General features: G+C 34.4%; 1 protein-coding gene and 1 pseudogene across 11 annotated transcripts in view; both read right to left on the bottom strand.

Moving 5' to 3' along the window:
- The window catches only part of RALGAPA1 (Ral GTPase activating protein catalytic subunit alpha 1), a 224,815-nt gene that overhangs the window by 64,540 nt on the left and 147,840 nt on the right, over positions 1-12,435 (bottom strand). For 9 of the 10 annotated variants that reach the window (XR_014021551.1, XM_081290574.1, XM_081290578.1 and 6 more), the window contains 2 exons: positions 11,573-12,434; positions 9,368-9,439 (listed from right to left, as the gene is read on the bottom strand). Coding sequence is in view for 9 of the 10 variants with exons in the window: in XM_081290574.1 (XP_081146700.1) it covers positions 9,368-9,439; positions 11,573-12,434 (934 nt within the window). In the remaining variant the exon portion in view is untranslated. The other variant, XM_081290575.1, reaches the window with a different exon arrangement.
- LOC308648068 (proline-rich protein 3-like) lies at positions 3,480-5,069 on the bottom strand (annotated as a pseudogene). The gene has a single exon. The product of its transcript is annotated as a proline-rich protein 3-like (transcript).

The raw sequence follows: 12,435 nt of genomic DNA, 5'->3' as shown, positions 1-12,435 counted from the left end.
TAATGAGTTCACCAAGATTAGAGGATACAAAAATCTACCACATTTCTATATACTAACAGTAAACAAGCCAAGAAAAGGAAAAAAAATTCCTTATAACATCATCAAAAAGAATAAAATACTTAGGTATAAATTTAAAAAGCACAAAACATATTCTGAAAACTACAAAGCATTGTTGAAATAAATTAAAGATCTAAATTTTAAAAAATTCATGGATTAAAAAACTTAATACTGATGACAGTATTTTCTAAATTGATCTACAGATTCAATGCAATCCCTAATAAGATCTGAGTTATCTATCTTGTAGGAACTGACAGGCTAATAATAAAAATTCATAGGAAAATGCAACAAACCCAGAATGGACAATCTTGAAAATGAACAGAGCTAGAGCACTCATACTTTATGATTTCAAAACTTGCTGCCAAAGAAATCAAAGCAATGTGTACTGACATATAATAAGAGCCACATATCCAAAAATAAACTCTTGTTTATGGTCAATTGCTTTTTGATAATGATACCAAAGGGGGAAAAAACTCTTTTTAACAAATGATGCTGGAATAGCAGGTCTAAACCCACAAAAGCCTTAGAAGAAAATATGAGCTTTCATTAGGCAAGGTCTTCTTTTTAAAAATTTATTTATTTATTCTAATATGTTATAATGACAGAAGAATGCATTTCAATTCATAGTACACACAGAGTACATTTTTTCATTTCTCTGATTGTACACAAAGTAGAGTCAAACCATTCGTGTCTTCATACATGTCCCTTAGGGTAATGATGTCCATCTCATTTCCACCATCTTTCCTAACCCCATACTCCTTCCCTTCCCCTCCCTCCCCTTTGCCCAATCCAAAGTTCCTTCATTCTTCCCATGCTCTCCCCTAACCCCCATTATGGATCAGTGTCCACATATCAGAGAAAACATTTGGCCTTTGTTTTTTAGGAATTGGCTTCTTTCACTTAGCATGTAGACAGAATAGAGGACACAGAGGCAAGGTCTTCTTAAATACAACACAAAAGAGAAAATAAAAATTAATCAAAATTAAACATTTTTGTATTATGGATGATACTATCAAGTAAGTGAAATGACAATCTACAGAATGAAAGAAAATATTTGTAAATCATATCTTACATGGAACTTGTATCCAAAAACGTATACAGAATTCTTATAGTTAAATAGTAAAAAGGTAATTTTGTATTAGTTTCCTAAGACTTCTAAAACAAATTACACAAATTAGGTGGATTTAAACAATATTTATTCTTTCATTGTTCTGGAGGCTATTAGTTAAACCAAAGTGTTGACAGTGCCATGTTCCTCCAAAGGTTCCAGTAGAGAATTTTTCCTTGCCACTTCTTAGCCTCTAATGGTTGTTAACAATCCTCAGCATTCCTTAGCTTGTAGTTATATCATTGCAATTTCTGCCTCTACCTTCACATGGACATCTGTCCTATATGTGCATATGTCTGTGTGTCTTCAAATGGCCTTCTTATAGACACCAGTCATCAGATTAAAGGACAAATCTAATCTAGTATGACCTCATCTTAACTAATTACATCTGCAACCCTCTCTTCAAATTACAGTGAGGCTCTGGATAGACATGAAATTGTAAGGAGACACTATTCAATTCAGTGCAGATTTGAACAGACACTTTCCCAAATAAAATATATAAATGGCCAATAAGCACTGAAAAATGACATTATAAGTTATAACAGATATGTAAATCAAAATCACAACAAGATACAGCTTCATATCCACTAAGATTAATATTAAAACATAGACAACAAGTGCTCTAGGATATGAAGAATGTAGAACACGCATACCTTTTTGACGGGTATGTAAAACCGTGCAGCTACTATACCACTGGCAGTTCCTCAAAATGTTAAAAGAGTTACTATAGAATCCATCAGTTATGCTCCTAGGTATATACTCAGGGAAGTGAAATATGTTCAAGCAAAAAACTGTACAGGAAATGTTCACAGCAGTATTATTTATAACATTTAAAAAGTCAAACCAATGGGACTGGGGCTGCAGCTCAGTGGGAGAGTGTTTACCTAGTATGTGAGGCACTGGGTTCGATTCTCAGCACCATATAAAAATAAAAATAAACAAACAAAGGCACTTGCCTGTCTATCTACAACTACAAATTAAAAAAAAAAAAGTCAAATGAACTAAATGTCCATCAATCAATGAATGAAAAAACAAAATGTAGGATTATCCACAAAATGGAATATTATTTGATAATACAAAGAAATGAAGTACTTAGATGTGCTATAATGTGGATAAGCTTTTAAATCATCATGGTAAGTGAAAGCAGCTTCCACAAAAGACCATGTTTTGTTTGATTCCATTTATATGAAATATCCAGAATAAGCAAATCCATAAAGACAGAAAATAGATTATTATTGTTTAAGGCTAAGGGACAAGGAATGGAGTTAAGGAGGAAATGGAAAGTAACTTGATAATGGACACCAGGTTTCTTTTCAGAGGGACTGAAATATTCTAAAATTAGAATATAATGATAGTTGTGCAGCTTTGTGAATTCACTGATAATATATTGGTTAATAATTATATTTCAATATTGGTTCATAAATTTTAACAAATGTACCCCACTAAGACAAGATACAAATAATAGGCAAAACTGAGCAGGGGAGAAGAGGTAAGTGGGAACTTTGTACTTTCTAAATGGTATTTGTGTAAACCTAAAACTACTCTAATTTTAAAACATGCTTAAGTTAAATTAAGTTTAATTAATTAGGTAAGTTAAAGAGATGGTGTAGACTGAAAGAATTTTAGACCTGATGGTAAAGATACAAACTTATAGAAAGATAATTTCAGCAGAACTGCAGAGTTTGTAAAAGCTAGACCTGAGCTGAGCAAGATGGCAAAAAGAGATGATTCCTTCCCCAAGGACTTGATCATCTAGTAACAAAGACAAATTATTTTGAAAGAGGAATCAGAATTGGGAACTCATAAACTACATAGAGTTTTTGTACATAGCTCTTTTTTGGAAAAAAGTAAAAAAGAATAACTAATAACAGTAATACTAATATTCAGTGTGATGTGTGCTGTTATAGATAAGTGCTACAGGGTTCTGTGGCACATGGAAGTAGATAGTTTGGGAAAGTAAGTAGAAGGAGTTTAGGAAAGATGATTATCTACATCAAGAAAAACAAACAAAAAATCCCACAAAACTACAATGAAAACAGGAATATAATAAAAATTATGATGTCAAGTATAAATATCTATTAGGAAAAATCTCAATAATACATATTTTGGAAAACAAACAAGAAAGTTGATCCAAGAGTTAAAAGACAGGGGTTGGGGATATAACTCAGTTGGTAGAGTGCTTGCCTAACATTCACAAGGCTCTAGGTTCAATCCCCAGCACCACCAAAAGAGTTAAGACAAATAAGGATGAAACAAACTGAAAGAAAAATTAGCAATTTTAATTCTTTTTTTTTTTTTTAAGGAAATGCTGGTTTCCACTGCATTTATTACTAATATAAAAAAATGTTAAAAAGAAAAAAAATTCATTCTCAGTTCTCCAACGCTCTCATCCCTCCCTCTTGCCCACACAACTCCTGACCCATTTCCTCAGGGCCAGCTCAAAACTGAACCTGTTCACTGCTGTTTTCACAGAAAACAACCAGTGCCAGGGATGTGAGGGAAGAGTGTCAGAAGAGAGCAACAGTACTGTCCAGGTTCCACCCATAGATAGGCCAGGTGGAGATTCACAGAATTCAAATGGAAAGGGCTGGTGGCTTCACAATGACATAGTCTAACTAAAACAGGCTGAAAAGGAGCTGGGTAGGGAGGCCCATCTGAGGCTTTACAAGACATCATTGGCCTGTGAATAATCAACACCAGGAGAAGTACAGGGAGGACCAGGGAGGCAGTCTTGTGGAGTTTCACGATTCTCCCAAGTTGGGATATGGGGAAAGTCTAGAGGGCACCAAGAGCCTCACTCATTTTGGCAGAAAAACTTATTCTAGTGTTGGGAAATCACAAAAATGCCACGGACACTGAGAGAGGCTACGAGGGGATGCACAGTTTCACAAAGCACAGTGATCACAGACCATAGCGGTGGGGATCATGCTACTGACAGAGAAACTACGAAATCCAAAAGCAGGGGCAGTTGCCTTTCAGGGAGTAACTCTGTACCAGTCACCCAAACTTGACCCCAGGTCAGAAAACCTGGCGAGTTTCCCAAGCAGCTGAAAACACTGGGATGTCACATAAAAAGGACTTAAAATAAGCAGCTAAAGTGGGTAGGAAACCGCTCCAGGGCTCTCAGGAATTGAGGGCAGTACTGGGGACAGGTGGACAGATGCACAAGAAACAGCACCAAAGAGGTTTCCTGTTCAGCAGTCATTTGGCGAAAGGGAAGAAGATCCAGGAGGCAGTTGAAGGGAGCAAGGGGTCCCGAAGGCATGTCTCTGGAGGCTGGATCAGAATACAGAGCGCACTGCGCACCAGTGATGAAACACAACTCTGGACCCCAAACCAGGGAGGTGGTGGATGGGGGTGGACGTGTCATTGACCGAGGGTGTTGGGTGGAAGAGCCTCACAGTAGCCATCACAGGGCCACAGGGAAATACATGGCCGCTGGGTCACAGAGGGCTCCTTCCAGCCTGGATGGGAAGGCACAGTCTCACAGAGGAGGTCCATTGACGCCTGGGTGGTAGAAGGCACAGAGGTCTTCATATCTACAGTGGCCCTTTTTCGAAAAGTGTCGACAGACGGGGCGGTCAGATTTGTCTGGGGCCGAGGCCTCCCCGGATTGGGCCTCTGCCCCGGGGAGGAGGTGGGAGACTCAGCAGTGGTGGAATCATCAGTCCCCTTGATCCTGGAGGACCTCTGTGAAGAGCTGACTTGGGGTCACCAGGCTTTCCATTGGCCATGGGAGGAGGGCCCAGAAGGCTGGGTGGTCCTATGGGACTCTCATCCTCCTCATCTCTAGTCTCTTCCCGCTCGGGCAATGGTGGCTGCTGTGGCGGCGGCTGCTGTTGCTGATTCTGCTTCTTTCGTTTCGGCATCGTGGCTGCGGCAATGGCTGCAGCGGGATTTGGAAGGCAGTCGCAATTTTAATTCTTGTGAACTTTAAAAATTTTTTTCAGTTGTTGATGGATTTTTATTTTATTTATTTATATGTGGTACTGAGAATCAAACCCAGTGTCTCACACATGCGAGGCAAGCGCTCTACCACTAAGCCATAACCCCAGCCCAATTCTTCTGAACTTTAAAAAATTTTTTAAAAATTTATTTTTCTAATCATTATACACGACATCAGAATGCTCTTCAATTCATTGTACACAAATGGAACACAATTTTTCACTTTTCTGGTTGTACACGTAGTAGGGTCACATCATTCATGCAACCCATACATGCACCTAGGGTAATAATGTCTGTCTCATTATACCATCTTTGCCATCCCCATGCCCACTCCCCTTCCTTCCCTTCCCTCTGGCCAATCCAAAGTTCCTCCACTCATCCTATGCCTCCTTCCATTATGAATTACCATCTATTAAGCAACATTTAAGCTTACTTTATAAAGCTGGATATAACCTTAATTCTAAAAAAACATACAAAGAACAGGATAAAAAAATAACTATAAAACCTGTGAAATTAATGGACTATACCCTTACTCAAAAACAACAACAACAACAACAAAAAACTTTTAGGATATCTAACACAATAGGAAGTCAAGAGACTAGGCAGGGTTTACTCAAAAAATGATAAATATTTTTATTATTAGCCATCTACTGATATTAAAACTTAATGTCAATTAGTTAAGAAATCAAAATGATACGAATACCTGCATAGGGCCTGAAAAGTATTTCAATAATATTTAACACCTTTTCCTTATAAGAACCCCATAAGACAGACTACTTTCTCAGCATGATAAAAATTATCTTTTTCAAATCAGAAAAAAAGGTTTTTTTGTTTTTTATTTTTCCCATTACATCAGGAAAGACAAGCATGCTCACCGTTTACTATATTATTCAACACTATCCTGAAAGTTCTGGGCAGTGGAATAAGATATAAGCAGAAACAGCCCTAACTATTAGAAAAGAGATTATCTGTAGAAATTGATTGTATACCTAAACAAAATTTAAAGAGAGAAAACTATAAATTGTTTAAAATAAATAAGAGAATTCACTAAAAAATTCAGATAAAAGATGAATGAATATTAAAAACAAGAAAACTCAGAAGATATAATGGGGGAGATGTTCTATTAATAGCAACAGAGGGGCTGGGGTTGTGTTCAGCAGTAGAGAGCACGTGTGAGGTGCTGGGTTTGATCCTCAGCACCACATAAAGATAAATAAAATAAAGGCATTGTGTCCAACTACAACTAATATATATATATGTTTTAAAAAAAGAATAGGAAAGGAATAATAAAAACACCTAAGAAATACCAAAAGTAATATCTGGGCCTTCAAATAAATAAAGAGACATAGCATGATTATGAACAGAAAAGATTATAATTATAATAGTGATGTTTTTCCATATGAGATGTTTATTGAAAATCCAATCATATACTAAGATTTTTTTCTTGAAAAGTAACAGCATAATTTTAATGTCTTTAGATGACTAAAAAGGCTAGAATATTGAAGAGAATAATAATACTGTGAGTAAAGGGGGGGCAGGTGAGGAAGATGACTATACCTATCAGATATTAAGATACATTACCAAGCTGTAATAAATCACAGTGTAACACTTGTACAAAACAACAGAAAAATTAATAGAAATGAAGAGCTTTGAAGCTGACAGCTTAATATTTAATAAAAGAAATATCAAATTAATGGCAAAGGTATGGATCATTCAACAAATTATAGCAATAGACAACATTCAAGCTAGTTTCAGTTCCCATTCAATAATTCAAAATGTAATCCAGAAGAAATAAAGAATTATTAATGTAAAATAATTACCACCGCAACCAATTGAAGATCCACAAGGAAATCTAACAGACTGTTTGACTGATTTCAAAACAGAATTCTATAAACACAACAAACATTTGAGAAAATCTAAAGAAAAATATTGAGAGATATGACTACATAAAAAGGAAAAACCTTTATGTTTATCTCAAGTTGAAAACTGTAAACTGTAAAACTTCCACTATCAGTACAAAACTTAATCCTTAAAACACATACACATATACATGCAAAGTATTGCCATTAAGAAATATTCTTAAGTAGAAACAGAAAAGGGATGCTAAGAGAGAATTTAAAAACAGGTTCAAATTTCACCTAAATATATAAAAAAATTCACTAGTAATAAACAAATAAAAATTACAAAACACTATCATCTGCCACTCAAGCTATAGATTGAAAAAACATAACTAATATCTTGTGCTGGCTAGGCTGAAGTTCTACAGGTGTTTTTAAGTGACAGTAGAGTTACAAATTATTACTTAATGGGAGGTAATTTTGTAACATATATGGCTGGAAGTAAGCTGTTGTGCTATGACTTAATAATTGTATTTCTATGTATCTATCTTGGAGCAAGAGACTGTAAATTTCCAGAAACCACAGAACTTGGTGTCATAAGAGATTATTGCTAAAGAATATCTAAAGGAGGAAAATGCTCACAATATAATAAAGTTAAAAAAAGGAATTAAGGGCTGGGGTTGTGGCTCAGTGTTAAAGCATTCACCTAGCAACATGCGAGGCCCTGGGTTTGATCCTCAGCACCACATTAAAATAAATAAAATAAAGCTATTGTGTCCAACTACAACTAAAAATTAAATATTTTTTAAAAATAAAATAATATATAACCCTATGATTACAGTTTGGTTAAAAAAAAAGTAAAAGAAAAAGTTGTTTGAAAAAAGAGTGAAAAAAATTTTTTGTTGTTAACAATAGTATTACAAATATATGGATATTTTTTGTTTTATATTTTCTGTAATAACTAAAAAACAATTAAAATTATTTTAAATAGGTCATTTTGAGAAAAGCTAAAAACTTCACAACAAAAGCTGGCTAGAAATTATGAGAATATGATTATACTGATTGCATATTTCCATAAATTTGGTAGTAAAAGAGCATGAGAAGAATAAGACAGAGTTTGAAAAGATAATGATGGAGGAAAGTTTTCATTTTTGATTTGTTTAAAGACAGATAAGAAACATGTTTATGGTAAGAGGAGTTAAGCAGAAATACAAGTGAAAAAGGAGGTTACATCTTTAATTTTTATTTTTGCAGTACTGGGGATTGAATCCAGAAGCACTCTACCACTGAGCGATGTCCCTATACCTTTTTACTTTTTATTTTGAGATAGAAGCTTGCTTAATTGCCCAGGTTGGTTTTAAACTTGTGATCCTCCTGCATCAGCCTCCGGAGTAGGTAGGATTATAGGTGTGTACCACACACCTGGCTAAGATTACCTTTTAAAGAAGATCTTAAAACAGACAGAAGATGCAAAGCAGAGAAATATATGCAGAAGAAGAAAACAAGATGATTTTTCTGAAATAAATGTGAGGAAGATGGTTCAATATAGAAATTTTAAAGGAGAGAGGAACATGTAGAGCTGATTCATATGGGAAAGGCCCAACTCATCTTATTTACTTTGTGTTCCTGTCCAATTGTGATGTCACAGTGGGTGGCTAGTTTCAAGCTAGATTTTCAACCTATCAGAATCACTAGATTTAATTAATGAGAGATATGACTAATTTTATCAAAGCATGAGAAAAAATCTAAGGGCACTTTTCAGGTTCAATTAGATTTCTATGATTTAAAAGATGATTCTAAAATGCAAATAAAGTATAACCAAATACAAAATACCCAAAATTTTAATGCAATTCTAAATTTTCCTTAAAATTAATATATATTTCTAAGGTATAATGAAATACTTTCTCAGAAAGTACAATACATATAACTCAGAAAGTTATAACTCAACAATAAAGTATAAACTCCCTGTTTACAATATTATTCAAAGTATTATTCTAAATAGAGAATGAGAGTGGCTAATTATAAATGTGAAGACTTTTGGAAATCACATGGAAATGGAGGGAGACCCTCATTGTTATACAAAATTACATATAAGAGGTTGTGAGGGGAATGGGATAACAAACATGGAGGGAAATGAATTACAGTAGATGGGGTAGAGAGAGAAGATGGGAGGGGAGGGGAGGGAGGATAGTAGAGGATAGGAAAGGTAGCAGAATACAACAGTCACTAATATGGCAGTATGTAAAAATGTGATGTGTAACCGATGTGATTCTGCAATCTGTATTTGGGGTAAAGATGGGAGTTCATAACCCACTTGATTCTAATGTATGAAATATGATATGTCAAGAGCTTTGTAATGTTGTGAACAACCAATAAAAATAAATAAATAAATAAATGTGAAGATTTTTCAACAACTTACCACTGCCTTGAATCCAAGTTCCTAAGTTCTCTAAGTAGCTTTTCATTTTTCTTCAGGAGATGAAAGCTCCTCCTAAATAGAGAGATTTATAAACATTTTCATCACCTTTGCAGTGAATGACATGACAGTCCCGGAAATACTTTCCACTCTACTCATGCAACTTTTACACTTTTCTTGCCTTTTCATACTTCTAACACAAAGGAGAACAGACCCTAAAAAAAATGTAAAGAATATATGTCATTATTTCTACCAGGTCTTCATACATTTCTGTTAGTGGATCATATCTATTGACCACTTCAATCCTTCCTTGCAGATGCTTCCCAAACTCATATCCAGAAAAATGAATAAAAGTACTTGTAGGAATTTGCTTTCCTCCTTATTTTATATATATACATATGTATATATATATTAATATATATGTGAATATATAGTGCAAATACATGTAAAATATATGTATATTCTTTTACACTATGAAAACCTATAATTTTTTTGCCAAATCTGTTCTACAGATATTAAATATGTACACAAAAATCAATGCTTGCTGTGATAAATACAGATTCCCATCTTAAACTTTTCTCAGGAGACAAGATATAGGTTATTCCATAGCAAGAGAATAGAATGCATTTATACAATAACTAAATGATAATTATCCGTATGTGGACATATAAGACATATTGTGTTTCTGATAAAAATGTGGCCTAGGCAGAGAATACTGTTTTCTAATAAATGGAGAAATTTAAATCAAGTAAGACTGTAAACACTCCATTTCAATGTTTTATATACATTTGGATTACTTTAAGATTTATTCAATGTCCAGTGATATCTAAGCTTCTTCTTCTTGCAATAAGTGGAAAAGAAATGATACATTAAATAGTGCTGCTTCTTTCCAGTTTCCTACAATTTTTTTAAAAATATTTTTTTAGTTATCAATAGACATTTATTTATTTATTTATTTATTTATTTATACGTGGTGCTGAGGATTGAACTCAGTGCCTCACACATGCTAGGCAAATGCTCTACAGCTAAGCCACAACTCCAGCCCTCCTACAGATTTTTATAGCATAAAAATTTAAGACTAGAGGTAGGAGATATAGCTCATATGAGAGTGCTTTTAGCATGTACAAGCTTTGGATTCAATCCCCAGCACCAAAAAAAAAAAAAAAAAAAGAAAGAAAAATAAAAAACCAAAACCAAATAAAAGCCGACTCCAACAAAACCTAAATGTATATTAATAATGCTTTATAGTGACATAAAATCTTGGTGTTTCTGTGTTTTAATTCTTTCCACTACATGAGGTGAGAATTATTCTTAATTTGTAGACTCTAACTTAGGTCATCTAAGTCCAATGCTTCTTTTCATTTAACTCTTACCTTAACGCTTGAATACATGTGTTTACAGTAAGCTGTTTTTCCTTTTTTTTTTTTTTTTGGTGCTGGGAATTGAACTCACAACCTCATGGATGCTAAGCATGAACTTTAATATTGAACTTTATTTCTAGCCATGTCTTTTTAAATAAGATCTTGTAACATGCATAAGAACACAAAACACTAAGAGAACAACAACAACAACAAAATCCAATTCCTTTCTTGATTTAATCACAAATCTGGGATAATTTCCCTAATTCAAACCCAAAATGATCAAACCACAGTTGGTCTAAAAAAAATTGTTGGGCTGGGTGTAGTGGCACTGTACTCCCAAAAAAGTAGGAAGATCACAAGTTCAAGGTCAGTCTTGGCAATTTAGTAAGACCCTGTCTCAATAAAAAGAACTAGAGATGTAACTTAGTGGTAAAGTACCCTGGGTTTGATCCCCAGTATCACCAGCACTACCACCCAAAAAACAATAAACAAACATACAAAAACAAAACAAAAAAACAGAAGAAAGAAAAAGAAATTGTTAGGCTAACATAATAACATGAAGGTTGAAAAAATATTTACTTTTAATCATATGAGCTATAATTTCTAAGTCAGACAGTTTTAGTAATCATTCTGAAAATGTTGATGGTTTACTCAATTAACTTTTTATCTTCCTGAATCCTGATAATAATTAAATGGTCTCCAAAAAATATGCCTACTGGTCAAAGATGTAATTAGTAGATAAAATTTAGTGAGGAAAAGAACGGAGACTAAAATTCTCAATCAGAAAGTTAATAAGACTAACATTAAAAAAAAATAAAAAAAGGAAAAATTTCTACTTCATTCTTACCGTTTGTCCCAGGAATTCATTCCCAATATACTAAGAAGCAATCTGCAATAATAAAATGCTGACTGAGGTTTTTGAGGTGTTGGTTCATCTTGTTCCACGGCTTTCATGTTTAAGTCATTAAAGTGCTTCTCAACAAATTCTTTTTCCTCAGTATGTTGCTTAAGGATAGCATTTATAACATCATTCTCCTGTTTTTCAGAAATGCACACAGGTTGTGGAGCAGGAATATTAAGTGAGATTCCAGTTCTCTGTAAGCACTCAGGACTAGTAATACCCAAATACTGTAAGAGTTCATCAAGAACATCTTCTTCATCTCTTATTGTATCCCAAGTTGGTACGGTTTCTCTAAATCTTTTAAACTGGAGGGCAAGTTCATCTTTCACTGTTATATCTTCTAAGCATTCATTAGATGTAGGAGGTTCTTCTGGCTTCTCTTGGTGAGACAATGAAAGTATGAAAGATGTAGGTTCTGATAAGCCACTTACATGAGGTGGTCCATATAGTATGGCAGAATCCCATGAATATTTTCCAGAGAGATCACGTACTATGATTCTGACATTTGAATTGGCCGAAGCAAGGCCAGCGGATAAACCTCCTCCAGGCATACTCTCCTCTGATCTGATCTGGATACAGGATACTAAGGTTGTATTGTTTAATACAAAGAACTGGATATTTGGACTCTCAAAGAGTTCAGGAGAAAGTTCAGTACTTTCACTGTAATGATTGTCATGATTTTCACAAACCTGACTTGTTAACATAGCAGGACCACCACTCATCGGATAATGACCCAAGTGATTTACCAGATGTGTAATAACCGTTCGAGCTGCAATAGAGATTAATCCTTGTTGCATTTGGGTTTTCAC

Source organism: Spermophilus citellus (assembly GCF_964194105.1).
Source record: "Spermophilus citellus genome assembly, chromosome: 4".
NCBI classification, from domain to species: Eukaryota; Metazoa; Chordata; class Mammalia; order Rodentia; family Sciuridae; genus Spermophilus; species Spermophilus citellus.
The sequence above is the reverse complement of the archived record's forward strand: the minus strand, read 5'-3'. Positions and strand labels throughout refer to the sequence as shown.